This window comes from Mya arenaria, chromosome 5, assembly GCF_026914265.1.
Source record: "Mya arenaria isolate MELC-2E11 chromosome 5, ASM2691426v1".
In the NCBI taxonomy this organism is placed as follows: Eukaryota; Metazoa; Mollusca; class Bivalvia; order Myida; family Myidae; genus Mya; species Mya arenaria.
Window position 1 is genome coordinate 63758240 of NC_069126.1, and position 18171 is coordinate 63776410.

General features: G+C 33.8%; 1 protein-coding gene across 1 annotated transcript in view; it reads left to right on the plus strand.

The window, feature by feature from the left end:
- Positions 1 to 15617, plus strand: part of LOC128236091 (uncharacterized) — a 33010-nt gene extending 17393 nt beyond the window's left edge. The window contains exons 2-3 of the mRNA XM_052950943.1: positions 13192 to 13384; positions 15166 to 15617. Coding sequence (XP_052806903.1) covers positions 13192 to 13384; positions 15166 to 15347 — 375 coding nt within the window. The 3' untranslated portion in view covers positions 15348 to 15617. The remainder of the gene's footprint in view (positions 1 to 13191; positions 13385 to 15165) is intronic.
- The last annotated feature ends 2554 nt before the right edge of the window (positions 15618 to 18171 follow it).

Consider the following 18171-nt stretch of genomic DNA (forward strand, 5'->3'; position numbering starts at 1 on the left):
CGATGAATTATGATATCTATTGCAAAACCTATATCTGTATACTAGTATGTCAGTTAAAACAAGTGAATTTGATTTTGCAAATTTAATTCGTGAAACTCACGTAACATCAATTCAAACTCTATATCTTATATTTAGTTTTAGAACGCTTGTTGATGAGACACACCATTTTGTGCTGTAAAACAAGAAATTTCAGATTAATATGTTTCAAGGGAAATTCGTTGATTTTTTTCCCCAATATTTCAGAATATTTTGCAAACGTTGAATTGCAGACATAACATCCGATTAAATCAGATAGTGGCGTCCGGCTGAATAATTTTTTTTTTTATGATGTCATTTAATAAACAAATGGGTTTAGATACATTTTGATTTGAATAACGAATGGAAAAAATGTTCAACCCTAATAGCGGCTGACAATTGCAAGAGAAAACACAGAATGTATTATATTAACACATTGTGTAACGCACGGTCTTCTTAAGAGAGAAAACCAGCGTGTCAAAAATGATATAATGGAAATATAGAGCTAAAACCTACTCTAATATTATATAAGGAGACAAGGATGGTGATAATCGTCCAGTGCCCATCGCCATCGCCACCCTAACATACACACTTGTACAATGAAATCACAATGACATTGGATATTATATATTGGGACAAGGACGGTGAGAGCGGCTTAGTGGCCATCGTTATCCCCACCCTAACATACATACCTGTACTGTAATATTATAGAATGCCACAAGAATGGTGACAGTCTTCCAGTGGCCATCGCCACCCTAACATACACACGTGCACAATGAAATCACAATGACATTGGAAATTATATATTGGGACAAGGACGGTGAGAGCGGCTTAGTGGCCATCGTTATCCCCACCCTAACATACATACCTGTACTGTAATATAGAATGCCACAAGAATGGTGACAGTCTTCCAGTGGCCATCGCCATCGCCACCCTAACATACACACTTGTACAATGAAATCACAATGACATTTAAAACGTTACGAATTTTACAATATGAGTTATACGCTTGGTATAATCCATTTTGTTGTAGTTTAATCATCCAGCTAATTGCCCGCCCCTTGGACATTGTCTGATATAGCGTAGAATTGTTCTTTCCCAAGAATGCACAATTATGGAAATCTTCAGTATATTTCTCCGCATCACAAGCAGAATGATGAATCTTATAATTGAATCATAGGCGCATCGTGAACTAATGGAAGCGGTACCTGGTCGGGGTCAATGAAGGGTGAATTTGAAGCGGCACCTGGTCGGTGTCAATGAAGGGCAACTTAGAAGCGGTAACTGGTCGGTGTCACTGAAGGGCAACTTAGAATTGGTAACTGGTCGGTGTCAATGAAGGGCAACTTAGAAGCGGTACCTGGTAATGAATGGAAGACATTAAATCTTGTCTCGTTCTTACAAAATATCTAGTAAGTGCAACGTAACAAATTAAAGTCTCAGTCTAGTGAAGTATCTTATTAAGTATTTTATTCAGAGGAGGTTGAAGGCGATTTTAGGCTCTACCTGCGCCAATAGGCTGCGTTATTACTTGACACTACACAATTCCCAGGACATTTTAATGAGGTATTAAGAAGGCTATGGGGAATTTACCCTCATCAGTAAATGCGATATATAAAGATATTAATTTACACCCAGCAATAATTGCATGTTTAACAACGATGAGTGACATAACACATCCCAGAGAAGAGCAAAATGAATTGTCTCCCCGGTGAAATTGAGGCCGACCACTATCACTTTAATTCGGTTGCAATGAATCACACACAAGAAAAGCTCAGCGGCTCGACTTAGACTGTATTTTTTTCTGATTATTGTCCACTAGATTTTTTTTCATTAATGTTAGTTAAAATCTTACGTTATTAATTCATTTACGTTTGTCCAAGGTTGATTCTTCGGAGGTTTCTAGGGATTAGACTCTTAGGATTTTTCAATGACGGGTCAAAGTAACATAAATAAGGCCCCAATAAATGAAGCAACTATTTAAAGGGTTTTTAAATAATGTACTCGACTTAATATTGTCTGAAATATCTACGGACAGTTTTTTTTGAATAAACAAGAATTAAAATGCATAAATCGGATAGATATTTGTCCATTGACTGGAACAGTATTCACGGATCCGAAGAGAATTTAGTTGGAGTGTGTAGACGATTCCTGTCACATCAACCGTTTATTTGATGTGTATGCGAATATGCGGTGAAAAGGCAAAGCTCCCATAGCTGACAAAACAAATCATATGGAACAGTAATATACAAGGTTAACTGCTCCGAATGTAATTTAATCAATTTGATGTTCTAGACAATATAATAAACAATATCCAGTGGGAACACATTTTCTCAATAAAACAAACAACACACACAAAAAAAGATACTTAGTTATGATTGAGTTTGGACATTAGACACTGGCTATCAAGGGAAACACCAGCGGTCTTGAGGGAGCAAACGATGAAGATTATTATCAAGAACATTATTGTGTTCACTCAGGACTCGTCGTAAAAAGACTACAATATCAGTGATACTGCATAAATTATCTGTGTATTCATTGTTTTACGTACATGTTGATGTAAACAGCTTGGCTGCTGAGACACAAGTTCCTAGATCTGTCTCACATCAACGGCTGGGTGGTCAGGCCTTTAATGTTAACTCAACCTGATGCTTCTGTAGGGTTGTTTTACTTATGTAATAGTTAAATGACATGAATTAAAACCTTATTAATTAAGAATGGGCGGAGTGAGCCATCTAAATCATTTTAGAGTACTACCTCAGAAGGGTCCTTCCGCCAATTCTTAATCATTAAAATTTTAATTCATGTCATCTAACTATAACATAAATAAGAGACATACTGAACAAAAAGTATGAACTTTTTCCATATTCTCTGTTTTTTTTTTTAAATTAATCGTGTTTTACTTGAACATTTTAGCCAAAAAAAGCATCAAATACTGTGAATGTACGAGGGTCAGTTGTAAATTTCCCGGACTGTCAGTCTGAATCGTATTAAATCATAAACAAAATGTGACCTTCCCGTGTATACAGTTTAATACCTATATACGTTGTTGAGGTATCTAAATATATGTATATATTTTGGAGTTTTCCCCGCTCAATTCCACATTCAAGGTTACACCTCAACACCAGTCGTTTTATAACCTTTAGCATAATCATTACAAGATGTTCGCTTACAAAACAGACGCAATTAAAAACAGAAATATTTAAATATAATTCATAAATGTGCCGTAGTGTTGGACTTATAATCCATAAAGGAGAATTCTCGAATAACAGGATATCAGTGTTTATCTTTATAGCGCAGATATACAATAGAAATATCTGTCTAAGAGTACTGTCTTAAATTGTTTTCTACAGTTTCATTGTCTTTTAAAATAAAATGTAATGAACAGTATATGAAGATTGGAAAACATTCATAAAATCCTAAAACTCTTCTACCATATATAATGGTTTCCGTTTTTTGTTTTGTTTCTGGTTTGTTTAAAGTGGAAACCAAAGATTTGCATTTTGATAATTTAAACTATTATCGGCCAATTATTATTTATTTGTGAAGAAATGTAAAAGGAAGCATTGGACATAACTTTTATTTGTTTTTTATCATAAAGAAGCCATTAAAGCTATACAAATAGAAATCCGCAGCAAAAGTATTTTGTGTAATAATGCACATCTGTAACAGGATTTATTTCTGAAGACCACTCGAGCTGAATCTGATAACCTTATTTACACATCTAGTGTTAAATATTGTTGACAACTACAGTTGATATAAGTCCGATACGTATCGCCGAGTTTCTCCCAGAAGTGTAATATAATTCAGATATGTAATACGACTGTGTCCTTTTGGGAAATTATCTTCTGAAAAATAATATCAATCATCAATGCCCTTAAAAGAGATGAAACATGTGAAGTGATTAGCACTTAAACCAACTCTGACATTTGAAAGCATTAGTTATTGCCTTTAACAAGTGTAACAAGTACGACTGAATTTAGCTTTAACCTTTGAAAAATAGCTTCATGTCATGGGTAATAAAACAATCGAATGCATTTATATAATGCTATACTGTTCTATTTAATCATGCTTGAATAAGATACACTATCCATCCGTCATTAAACTAACAACTCAAACCGCTCTGTAATTAAGACTATGCTCTTTTATTCGTTTACGTAATTGTGTTATAAAACGTAGGATAATGACCTGTCAAACAAAAATCTGAAGAAAATAAAAAACATTAGAATTTTTTCCACAAAATTAATTTACAGAAATCCAGGTATTAAGGTCAATCAAGTGGCGGACTTAAGTTCTCGACAAAAATGACACAGAGACAGAGCTATGGTTGTTGAAAGGTGCACGAGTGAAACATTTACTACAAAATAGTCTAACCTTTTATTCTAGTTTTATTATATTGTATTTCATGTTTTTCATAAGAGGGAGGAAATCTGGTATCAATTGGTAACAGGCGTATGATTCGTGTGCTTATTCAAAGGATCCATATTATCTCATTGTGATGGTTCAAATGAATTTAATTCCGTCCACGAAAGTTACAATTTAAAGAGGATTGGTTGTGAACTTAGTCTACCATGGGGGACATAATCTGACAGTATTTCAGTTGGAGTTATGCGGTCAGGGAAATCTAAACATACCGCGGCGGTATTAACGGCACATATGCCTAAAACGGACAAAACAAAGCCCATTTGGCCGAACACTGAGGCAACATGCAATGTTCACTGAACCAGTTATAATTATATCAAAACGTTAAATAAATACAATAAATGAAATCGATGCTCTTAAATGAGGTATTAATACGTCTTCAGTACAAAAGCAAGGATACTTTCTCAGAAAGCATCACGCATAAATATATATGATGCCGTGTGGACCTTCGACCTTAGATATGAAGGGGTAAACAAATAAAATATCAACAGATGGAAGCGCAATCATGGCCGGTTGCTCATGTTTCCTTGTAGATAGGTTTGACATGTTATACCCTTAGTTAATAAATTATAAAACTAGTTTGGATTAAATGAACAATTGAGAAACTGGCCGTTAAGGTTCTATCTCTTTTATGTAGAACGTGATATTTTTTTACATTATATTTCCGTTTACGCCGGTGCTAGGATTCACAGATAATGTTGCACACAGTGAATTCCTATTTCTATTTGTATTGTGAAGGAACTAAAAAGTGTGAGCGTGGGAATGGTTATGAGTAATTAACCATGGCTGGGAGTGCATTTCTGTAGGAAACCGCACAGACCGGCTAATAAACAGATTAATTGGCAGATAAATTGCCCTAAAAATGTCATGAATTCCAGATATTCCACCCAGTTTGTCTTATTAGGCTTCCTTGTATTTCAAATAAGTATTCAATGGCCAAATGCATCTGGACCACCCTTCAATGCAGATTGCAGAATGACATACTGTGATATTGTTTACTAGCAAATATACCTGATAAAACAAAGAACAAAACACGCAATGTCATGATAACTCATATGTTTTCAATCTTTCAATATCAGCATCTACATGTATTACGTTAGAGAAAGTACTCAATCCTCACATTATTAAATAAAAACAATCATTATTGGAAGCAAATGCAAACAGCAGACACATTGTACAGTACATAAATAAGAAGAAGCAAATTTGCTAGTTCATTCATCACCCAATATCTAGTTACAATCTTAGCAACATGCCTCTCACAGACATCGTTGAGAACGATACAACAACTGTCACTGTAAAGAAAAGTAATTTCTGCCGCCTTAGGATAATATGTCCTTTTTATTGTATTGAAAAGTTTCAAATAAAACATACAAAGAAACCGTTCCAGACGAAGAAAAGACACACAAAAAACGTATTGGACATTAGCGACAGTTGTCTACAAAACAATGAAAACGCGTTTAGACAAACGCAAAACATACATTTAATTATAATAATAAACAAATAAAATGGGCGAATGTCCCTATACTATCAAGCACTAATTCACAAAATACATAAAACTGATTTCTAAATAATAATAATAATAATAAGTATCCGGCCGGAAAACCAATTGGTGGAATAATATGCTTAAAGATGTTAAAGATGCACTCTTACTTCCAAATAAGATGTACCACAATCATTACAATTGTTTTCATTTACAAAAAAGGATGAACAAATATCGAAAACAATGATTATTATGAAGGATACCGTGTTTAATTTGAAACAAAGGTACAGAAAACACGGTATTTCTTCATTATGAGACGATAGTTGACGATAGTTGATCACAATAAATCTTTATAGGACCCACCAGGGAACTAATATTTGTGAGTTTTCAGCTATTACGGTTACAATATTGTTATCAGTAATAAATGTTTTCCATTAAAATGCATTATTTAGTAGGTAGTTAAAAACATTATCTCTCACAATTCATCTGTGTTATACATGTGAATGTATTGATTTTAAACACGAGCGTCACTTTAATACAAAAGTCGGCTTAAGGGAAACAGCTAGGTCTGTCTGCAACATTATTGGATACAACATCATTTGAAGACACATTTTACAGTAGTTTTAAAGAAGAAAAAGCAAATTTAATAGTTCATTTATCAGCAATGTCTAGCAAAAACGCTTGCAATGGTCGGTAACAATTATTGGAGAGTCAAAAACATCAAATGTCACAAAAAACTGTTAGACATTGGCGATATTTGTCTGCAAGATAAAAAGGTTATCTTTTGTAGACGAAGTATTTGTGTGCGTGCTTTATTTCATTTTGTAAATGTGATATTTAGTAGTTCGATTCCTTTAAACATCTTGGATTATAAATTTAAATATGTTCCCATCATATAATTAATGACTAAACAATACATCTGAAAACAATTTAATGCTATAAAATTGAGAGAATGAGTAATGGAAACAAAACTAGCGTATATAAAGATTTCTTGAATCCAAAATATGTCCTCCTGCATTGTGCCTCTAATAGGATGTTCCTTAACTAGTTATCTACTGAGCTTGCCGCATTATTATTGTGTAACGGTGAAGTCAATCGACTAGATTGAATTGCAACAGCGTATATGATTTTTGTAACAGTTTAAAATAACATGTTACCACATACGTTATACTATTCTTTTCTATAAAGGCACAGTCATCACAAAGGATATTGCACAGAACACATATGTTCGAAAAAAAATATAAGAAAAGTGTCTCTAACATCACCTCTGTATCAAAATACATATTGCAATGCTCAGTGTGTTGTTTGTGAAGAATTGTGCTATTGTTCCATGTGTCTCAATTGTGATTGTTTGTTTTGTGTTATATGTCTGAGGCGTTGACACAGTGCCATTAAACGGGGTTTATGTTTAAATTTTCGACTTCTGTACTTGTTTCTGTAGTTTTTCATATAAATATCGACATAGATGGTCAGGAAGTAAATACATGAGCACAAAATGAAAAACAACGTTCCTCAGGACAGATCCCCCTCATAAATCACCCCTTCTTTCTGTCTGCAGCCGCCACTTAACAATGGTTCCATACATTTATGCAAGTCCTATTCATCATGCCATAGGAAAGAATAAAACTGAGTTATCATCTTGGAATAAAATACTTGATGTTGATACCACGGAGATGTTTCCTATCTCATATACCAAGAGAATAAAAACAAGGAGAAAACCAGTAGCCAAACACATAAAAAGACACTGTTTGAAGGGACAAGGTTAGGGCTGAAAATATACCAATATACCATACTAACTACACAGAGAGACCACACATCTATTTATAACAGATGGAACCCGACTTGGAACGGTCACAAAACAGGAGGCCACTGGGATTTTAAACCAGTTTCCGTGTTCCAAACCTCACACTTCCAAGTGGTGTAAGGCTACTGGCGTCTGCTCCGTTGCTTGAACTATTTGATAAGGATAGATGCCATCATTTCTGCTACTTTACTGTATAAAATGATATGGGAATGTCGGTTCATCTTGAACTAGTTCGCTCGCACCAGTCTATATGAGACACAATAGTCATTTATACATATCAAAACAGGCGAATTGCGTGCATTATAATACAACAATCTTAATGTTGCAGGTAAAATATCAACAAAGATACCAAAACTAATAAAAAGATAAAGCTAACGAAATAAAGGATAACTGATTGTTTTCTGGAAACATCACATTATATTACACTGCGTGAGCATCAAACACTATACTAGTATTTACTTGTTAGCGCGGTAAAATATTTTGCAATCTTACAACAAAAACATGTTTTCTGTATGTTACATGCCTAAATTGTATATAAAACGACAATATAACGTAGTAAAGCGGGAAAATGTGCATAATTGTATACGAACGTCACGTCATCTCGAAAATGACGTCGTTTAAATTGTGTCCCGCACGCGTTTGTTTTGGAAGTGAGAGTATTCTTAAATTTCAAAACAGTGAAACATAACAAACAGTGTTTTCCCTGTTTGAGTTAGTGTGGCACCTATTGTGAAATGCAATCTCACTTGGTTCCGATTGTTACCAAATGTGAGCAAAGAACATTTGTCTGCAGCTAAAAGAATCAAATATCTCTAATCCCATACAATGATCCGTAAGTCGTCAATAACACGTTAATTGTAGAATAACAAAGTTGCATGTCAAACAAACATCTCAAGAAAACCATAGCCATTTATTAGTGAATTCAATGACAGTTCTCGACTCAAATCACTAATATGTCGTGTGATTGCTTAAATTCATTAGGTAAAACAATATCACGAGAATGCAGGCTTAATTCGACTGCCGAGAAGACATACCATACTGTTCACTTGATTAACAAGGAATCAAAAGGTAGTTCATAGCTGAGGAAACAAATGGTATTTGATCGCAGTCCGAACCAATACGGGGCCGAATGTAGCTAAATTAAAACACATTCTGTAAGATATTTACACTTATTGATCTGGAGGTTCTCATGCGAGCCATTTATACTGTCTTCTTTGTTAACACAGAACACGGTAATAGTCGCATACAATAGGTATAATGAAGTTTGGACATTCGCTATTTGCTGTCGTGGAAAAATCAATTAAACCATGGAGTAATATTATAGAAAACAGAGGTACAGTATATAATTTGTCACAATAAACAAGTTGTAAACAGCGATCCGGTTTAAAAATGAAACTTGAAGTAAAACATTCGTGTTGCACTTTTAATTGTTCAATGTATCAATATAATTCCGAATGGTCTATATTATTACATTAACTATTAAGATGAACTTGTGAGAACTTTTGAAAAAGGATGTAAATTGTTTACTGGTTTAACTATTAACTGTGTGAGTCTGTTTGTCATTTGGCTCAGATCCTAATGTCACCAAACAAAAACCTTGTCGTTTCACGGCCACTACTGCTCCTGTCTATAAAAACTTCTCTATTCATCGTTATTGAACTAAACCTCATCTGGGAAAGCCAAATGAGTTTAAAAAGATGAATTGAGGCAAATAAGCCTGTTCCCTCATCGTCCTCAACCTTTACAATTCCCTCTTACAAATATATGAGGGATTAATACATCAAAATGTCACTGTGAAACAAAAAGAAGTATACACTGCGGCGGATTTCTGTTATTTCATGTTGGAAGGTTTGGGGGGCGAAAAAAGTATAATTATGTCATGCGAAAACACAACCAAGAAGCAGGCAATAACCCACAACTTGAAAAACGCAAAACTACATGGTTTTGTCTAGCATGTATTCGATTTTCAGTCTCGAAAACCCAACAACAAGAAAAAGCGGAATTTAGCAAATAAAATTTTGACAATGGAACTTTAAATACTTTAAAATGCTTGTCTTTAAGTTTCGCATCGTGCGCTTGAGGCAAGTTGGAACATGGGTCTCTATAAAATTTGATTTTAAAGAACTTATCTAAAGTAGCTCTATAATGCCTTCTACTTTAGACCATGCCTAGTGCTATGTGAATGGGAAATTAAACTTAGAATAACGAAGTGGCATGTCAAACAAACATCTCGAAATAATTAATACGTTTTATGGATTTTTCCGACAAGTTAATTCACAGAAACCCAGACATCATGATGATTCATCATGATTCAATTGGTGGCCCATTAAAAGAAAAATACTTTGTGTTCAAAAACGATGTGGGCATTCATGTCAAACTTCCTTTATTCAGAACGTTTGGCATAAATACAGCATGCAAATGACTCCATCATATACTGCTTCTTTAAAAAGCTTGTCTTTAAGTTTCTCTCCTTGCGCTTATGGCAGGTTGGAACATGGGCCTACGGAAAATGCTGTTTCGTTCGATTTCTTTTTTGATACTAGATAAGGTCAAAGAATTTATTCTAAAGTAGAAAATCTGAAATGTCGTCTACTTCAGACCATGCTCAATATTATGTGAATGGGAAATTAAACGTAGAATAACGAAGTGGTATGTCAAACAAACATCTGGAGATAATTAATACTCTTATTTGAATTTTCCGACAAGTTAATTCACAGAAACCCTAACATCTTGATGAATCAATTGGTGACCTATTAAAAGAAACACAGCTTTATGAAAAACAAATATCCTTGCATATGTATGTACTTATTATCTTAACTTATTATCAATTTAATACTTCAAAAACGTGCATTTAATGATACATTTCAATAATAACTATACTTTCTTTCAGGCTTTTCGATGAAATATTGGGTTTTATTAGTGAAATAACAAAAGTTAAAATATCAATTTTCACTTCAAAATATCGAGTGAAAATATCAACTTTCAGAACTACTTTTAAAATCCTTTGTAGTTACTTCCGCTTGATCAAACTAGAACACTTCAAACACTTCACTTTGAACTAGAAAAAGTTGGCAAATAAATGTTTAATATTTTATTAAATGTTTTATAAATCTAAATAAATATATATTTGGAAATTAACAACTTACCGGTTATCCCATTTTTCAAACGTTTTCTTGATCTTGAAGCTGAATGTTCGAACATTTGCTTTAATTATATACGCAGCTATGTACGCTGAGAAAACTATTAGGTTGTTTCCTGGTACAAAACAATACTTTAGTTAATGTTGTTGGTTTCACAATTATTGTTTTTCAGATAAAACAATTTCCGACCTTCCGATTATACCTACCATTCTTATGTTGAGAAATTCTTTTCCTTTTCAGGAAAGACTGAGAATTGTCAATACTTAAGAAATTAATGTTCCAAATGGTATTGTCAAAGATAATACACCTGATAGAAATACTCTTTACGTAGGTGTTAAAGACTTTGAGCGGAATTGTCAACAAAGATTTTTGAGTGGTACTTAGCGATGTTTATGATATAAGCACGGCATATTTCCGTGGTCAACATAAAATTTGCCAATTGCGTTTGCAAATAGCACAAGTAAGATTTTTAAAATATAATATGTGCCGATGGAATAAGTATTTGTATCAACTGCGCTTTTGGTAAAAGTTGGCAGACTATTTTTTCATCTGTATATCTATTTAGAAGCCAATACAATTGTAGCTTCACAAACTGAAAACTCCAGCTGAGACTACTTGTATTGAAAACAACAGAAAAACATGGAGTGACCACGATGCATGTTGATCAACACATTGCTGAGTGTGATGCCAGTTCCTATTTAAAAAAAAGATGCCCACCTAAATATTTGAGAGAGGAAACTGCATTAATCTTTGAGTAATATGTGTGAATGCCATAAACAGTATGACGACCATTCTCGAAACTCATTATTTTCGTTTCATTTACGTTTAGACGCCATCCCCATGAGTTACAATATTATTCGATATCGGCTAACATCGATGTAGAGTTTTAGGATCATTTGCAAAAACTTCCGCGTCATCAGCAAACAACTTATTGAAATTCCTTTATGTCATCGACTTCTAGAATACCATTTAGGATTCTATTGGTATTATCTAGTATGCCTTTAAGAATGAAGAGACGCAAAATGCTACTGGCCGGGTCTCCTTTTTTTACACCTTTGTTGGAATTAAATGGAGGAGACAAAGTAACTCTATATCTAATGTATGACTTAACAACAAAATACATAGCTTGCATGCTATTAAGAAATTGTGTGCTAACATTCGACAATAGTTTTCTCCACAATAAAACCCTATCAATCCGTACAAACATTATCTCCCAGTATAAAAATACTACGTATAAATTATTATTATTATTATTATTATCAAGAGTTTTTGTGATAAACGGGCTTAATACAAATATGCAGTCAGTAGTCGATTTATTGTTTTGTGAACTGAACTGGTTGTCACAAAATTTATTATGCTTATCCAACCTCTTTATTAGTCTGTTTACGAGTAAATTTGAGTATATTTTCACTAATACATTATTAAGTTCTTTGCCGCATAAGCCCCGCCTTCGAATATTGGAACAATGATACCATGACCCCAGGTCTCTGGAAAGACGCCATCGTTAAATAATTTGTTATAGAAATTTAGTGGAAAATGAGATATTATGTCCAAAGAACTTTTAAATATTTCTGCAGTAAGCATATCACTTCCAGGATATTTAAAAAAAATGTGCAAATACAGCGACTTTCAACTCAGATTCTGTAAACTCACCAACCAAGTCAACATAATAAATATCTGTATCTGTATGATTCGTCGTCTGGTTTGTATTAATGGTGAATTAATTAATTAATTACTGGTTTGATAGTGATTTCGGTGTCGGAGTATTTTAATAATCTAATACGATTGGTGATTTCCTTGTGATGTGAAAATTGATTGGAAAATGATCTGATATCGCATTAGGAATCAATGCTTGAACAAAATTAATACATGTAATATCAACATCAGATTGACTCAGTACTAAATAATCGACCACACTTGAACAATTTGTTTTACAAAAGTTAGTCGCCATCAGTATCGTTATAACATAATATTTACACAACATACTATTCATTGCAGAACAAGGCCTACTACCTTAAATGTAATCTACCATTGCTTAGAAGTAGGTATGTTGATTTACATAACTGTATAAGATGCTTACCATGAGTATCTAACACATGGTCCTTATTTACTCTAATATAAACATTTGATTGCAAAGCTTGGTCATTACCAAGAAATCTGTCTAAAACTATGTAATCCAAATCATCACAGGTTCGACTACTGAAGTCGCCGGTATAAAAAATTTACCTTCCATTTATTTTTTACAACTACTATTATTATTTTTATTTTTATTATTATAAATAAATATGATTATTATTAATCTTACATATCCACTTCTTGTATATTTTCAGTGTTTGGGTCCACAAGAAAGGTGTATGAAGTCATATCAATGTTGCTCCGATGAACGAGGCGTCCAGATGAAGTGTATGGTGAATGGCGATGTAGGGGCCGGCGAGTTTGGCTTCGGGCAGTGTACACCTAATAATCAGATGCTTGAAGCGATTCGCTATGCAAATGGGGGAAAATTCGGCTTTAAAAAAGACGGTGAAAATTTATTTGAATTTAATAATTAACATTTCTAAAAATATATATTTTTTTCCATTTGATAAACAATAATATTATAATGAAGGTAACCATAACTGTTTTAGTTTAAAACCAAAATGTTTCGATGGAACTTCATCCCACGCTAAGGAAATAACACAACATGTTAAATACACTTATCTAAAAGAGATGATATAATATACGAGTAATCGCATGATGTGACAAAAATGTTTAGTATTCTACACCAACATTCGATATATTAGGTTCTACCATGTATTGTTGTCATAAAGAATATATCAAGCTGTTTAAAAATAAATGTACAAGCACAGATATCACGAGGAGAATATTTTAAACCACATCAAGAATATTTGGCCATTTTACTATTCTGGGAGATCATCCTTATGAACAAAATGTAATGGAGGTATGAGTCTGGTTGTGGTTGTTCATTAACAGTTCTTTTTCAGTTCTTTCACAGCCAAATATGTGGTATTTTCCCCTACATATTCAAAACAAATCATTTTGATTGAATTCCAATCCGAACAACTTACGTTAAATCGTCTACCGGTACCGGGGGCCCTGAAAATAAACGGTACAAAAATGCTACATTCGATAGTCCTCTGATTTCTTCGTTGATGTCAACCAAATTACATATGGTTCCCGATTTGCATACATACACCCGGCTAATGTAATAGTATGTTGATTGTGAAAGGGAAACAATATGAACAACGAGGCACAATAGCAAGTATGATTATGAAATTATCAGAAGGATCAAAACTGATTGATACAATTTTTGCTGCATCAAGAACTTCAAGTAATGCAACTCATGGGCAGCCTCGGATGCCGATAGAGATGTTCAAATGTTTATTGCTGAAGTACCAAAATCTTGATTAACCATCCGTCATGTAATGTCCCTCGGCTCTGTCAGAACGAACTCCGTGTTCAGTGAGAAGGTGAAGGCTTGATCTGTGATATGTTTTGCAAAGTAAATGATATTCATCTATGACACATTAACAATTTCACTGTTACATTTTCAAAAACAGTAATAATAGTTATACCCGACAATATAAGCACACATATATTTTTTTAATATGTCTAGGATATTATCCCCAAAATTGGCAGAAAAGCCATCATTTATTGAAATGGCAAAACGCCTTATTAATCATTTGATATTTGGCTACCTCCCTTTGAAAATTTACATGATAACAAAATGAAAACATTTTTTTCGGATTTTAATATGAGTTAAACCCTTTAAGAAAAGATTACTCTTATAAAGACTGCTTTTAACAGAAATGAAACTCAACATTTTAGGTCATAATGTATTGGTTCAACACAATCCAAGTGTTTCGAAATTATTACTTTCTGAGTTTTCCGAATGCACGCTGTCGCTTTTTTGCAGACATTGTAATTACCACTCCTAGCATAAGCAACATCGGCGATTACACAAACTAAACATTACTTCGTCCACATAGGAGTCATTGATTTCCATTTGCTGGTCCGTATGCATCATTTCGTATGGTAAAGTGATTCTTGCAAACATAATACAATGCATGGGCTTAAGCGGGAGTTAGTGGACTTTGATAACTAACGGTTTGCACTTAATATTGCTGCAAATTAGGGTCCGATAAAATATTGTTTTCAATTGATAGTTTTGCAACTAGTATTTATGTTAACGAACAGTTTCCATGAAACCAATGCTATTGTTTTTATACGTTTAATGTAGTTTTGGTTTGCCTGGAGTCTCTGATCCTGAATGTTTGAATGAACATGGTGTACATCTTTTCCAGGTCAGTCTTGTGAGGACAGCTCCGAATGTTATGACCAGTGCTGCAGGATCATCAAGATGCATAGAATGGGTTATAAGAAGAAATGCGGAAAGTCTTACGGAGATGCATGTTTTCAACGAGTGTACCATCCTAATGACATTTTTGCATATGATGGCTACAATAAGGGCTACAATAAGAATTAGCCAATCTTTACAATTCATCCAAATAAAACAAAAAAACGTTTAGCATCATTTTAATATTCAATCAACTGTTAAACAGTCTTAACGTTTTTAGTTAAATAGATTCTAACAGTAGAATAATGTACAAACGGAATTCAACATATGCATCTATTAACTTATTTGTGAACGAGGCAGTTCACAGTTCATAACAGTGTTTGATCGACAAAGCATTCATCTAGGTTAGGATGACTGCGATATTTTCGTGACATATGATGAAATAAAACATTGGGAGTACTTTGTTTATTGTTTCGTGTATTTAACATACTTATTCGAATTACTTTCATACATATGTTTTATTTCTTATCTGTATAATTTTTGTATGGCTAAACATTCTTCTTGAAAACGAAACGATCTGAAATATTAATAATAGCTTAACATATCTTTCTGGTTGCTTTTAGATGGCGTAGTCAATCAAGACTTCAATAGAATGTATGGTAACCCCTGGTTACTAGTATCATTTCATTGCAAGGGGTGAATGTCTTTGATATAAGCAACTATGTTTATGTGATTCTCTTAAAGTGAAGTAAAGTTATATAATGTAGATGCACTGCAACCAGTGATGTTTCGTATGAATTTTCATTTACGCAGAACTTAATCGATTAATCTTCTCATATGTGAAGTATATCCGACTTCTAAATTAAAACACCTCGTTCTGCACCTTACATTGTGTGTAAACGTGTATGAGACATGTCTTGGGGGTGGGATTGGACTGTTTTCACACAGACTCCAACTTGTAAATATATATATGTAGACGTGGGGTACAGTACTTCGACCCGACACTTCTCAGGATTCGATATATTTATTTCTCAATGGTCGTATAGAAAAACCTATAAATATAATAACATTATGACAGAAACAATAAACATTTGTAAGACACAATACAAAACATACAAGATAAAAGCAAGTACCACGCCCTTCATGAAATTCAGTAAATACAATTAAGCAGGTTATCACTAATTACAGCTTTTCGGATTAAATACAAATAAATACTAATATGAATGTAATAAAGAAATACACTCACCAGACTGTGAAAGAGTACACTATAAAATATGAATATATAAACTATAAAGTTGTGTAACAATATAGAAATGACTTTGAAGGAGAAGCAGACCTCGCAGTCCGACTTTTAGAAAACAAGTCATAGCCAAAATGAAGGAAATTAGTAAGGGCGGTGAGCTAAAAATAGGAGAGCCAATGAAACTGTTAGTTAAATATAAATATACCCGTTTGACCAATTTCATACATAACCTCATACACTCATTTACATAAACATGAGAATCACATGTTACATATCAATATATATTTTATTTTTGTGTCACTAATTTGTGTTTGTAGGAAAGGTACGAGAGTATTCAAATGAATGTTTTCACTGTAGTTTTCTAACTGTTCTTTTGGGCCTTTTTGAACGAGTATGTGATACTATATCGTCAGATCAGTATAAATATGTTGTCTAGCGTCAATTTAATACCACACATCAAATTGGACGTTCTATTTACAAAGTTGAAATACACTATGTCACAAATAATCAGATCAGCAGGTTTTCCTATCACTACTGCAAGAGAACAGATTAGAAAGAGAACAGTTTCTACATTCTTTGCTATGAATATTAGGCTTCATTTATGTTTAAACTTTTTGCTACTGAGCTTGTTTCTGTAGCTTTTCGCATAAATATAAGCAACATTCTTGGCTAAGGCAGTGATTGTTATAATGAGCTTCGTGTCACAAGAACGTTATTTACGGACACAGGGCTGAAAATCAGACAGTTTTCTGCTTCGAGGTGGGACAAACTGTTGCTGTAGATGATGCGTTCAAGTACTGTGTATATTACAGGTCAAAATGGGCCTGTATCTTCATGGTCATCTTTCGTAGATTTTAGTGCGCCTTTAATGGTACCACATATTGATTGGATGGTACGTGTCCCACTTTATAGACGATGTGCTATACTTCAAACGCCTTCTTTGACAATACCGACGGGAACTGTTTAATTTCAATATTTATCCTTTTTGTTTGTTTACTGTCTGTGAGGTGGTAGGTTACCATAAAAACTGCGGTTAACGTCGTTTTTATATGTAACAGGTCAAATAGATGGGTCTAAAGCTTCATGGTGGTGTTCAAAAACTGTAGATATATTTTCTTTGTACCATTCGATGTTGGTTTAAACCGGTCTTGATGCCGGTTCAGTTTACCACATCATTTATAGTCATGCGGAGATTTAATCAGAGCCAATGGCTGAGTGCGGTTCGAGGTTTAAATACGTTATGTTTCCCTTTTGTTCATGTTTAATATGTAAGATCATCTTTAACCTGACGGTGCAAAAGATGGCTAATTTGTAAACTGGATCGCTTTAAAAAAAACTACACTTAATTAGTTATATTTTTTGTCTTAAACAAAACTAAAACGGGCACTACTTTCAAAAACAAGCTTGTCTGGCATCGAAGTACGAGCGTTTTTAGTTTAAAATCCTACAAATTAACAAAGATCATTGATCAAGACCAAACAAACACTTCACAAGAGACACAGTTGTACAAGACATCGAACATTTTACAACTATCAGTGTATCGCCATTTGTTACATTGTGGTTTCCACCCAAGCACAGACAGTCAACCTAACACTTGTCCAACATTTTAGGATAGGTGTTAAGATAAGACATATTATATTTGAATGCTTGTTAGATCGATGTTCTATTAATCATCAATGGCAGAAGTAAAAATATCGCCGGAGCACATCAACATCGGAGTGCTTAACACGTTTCAGTGCCTTAAATTATAGACGTCGAAGGGTTAATTTG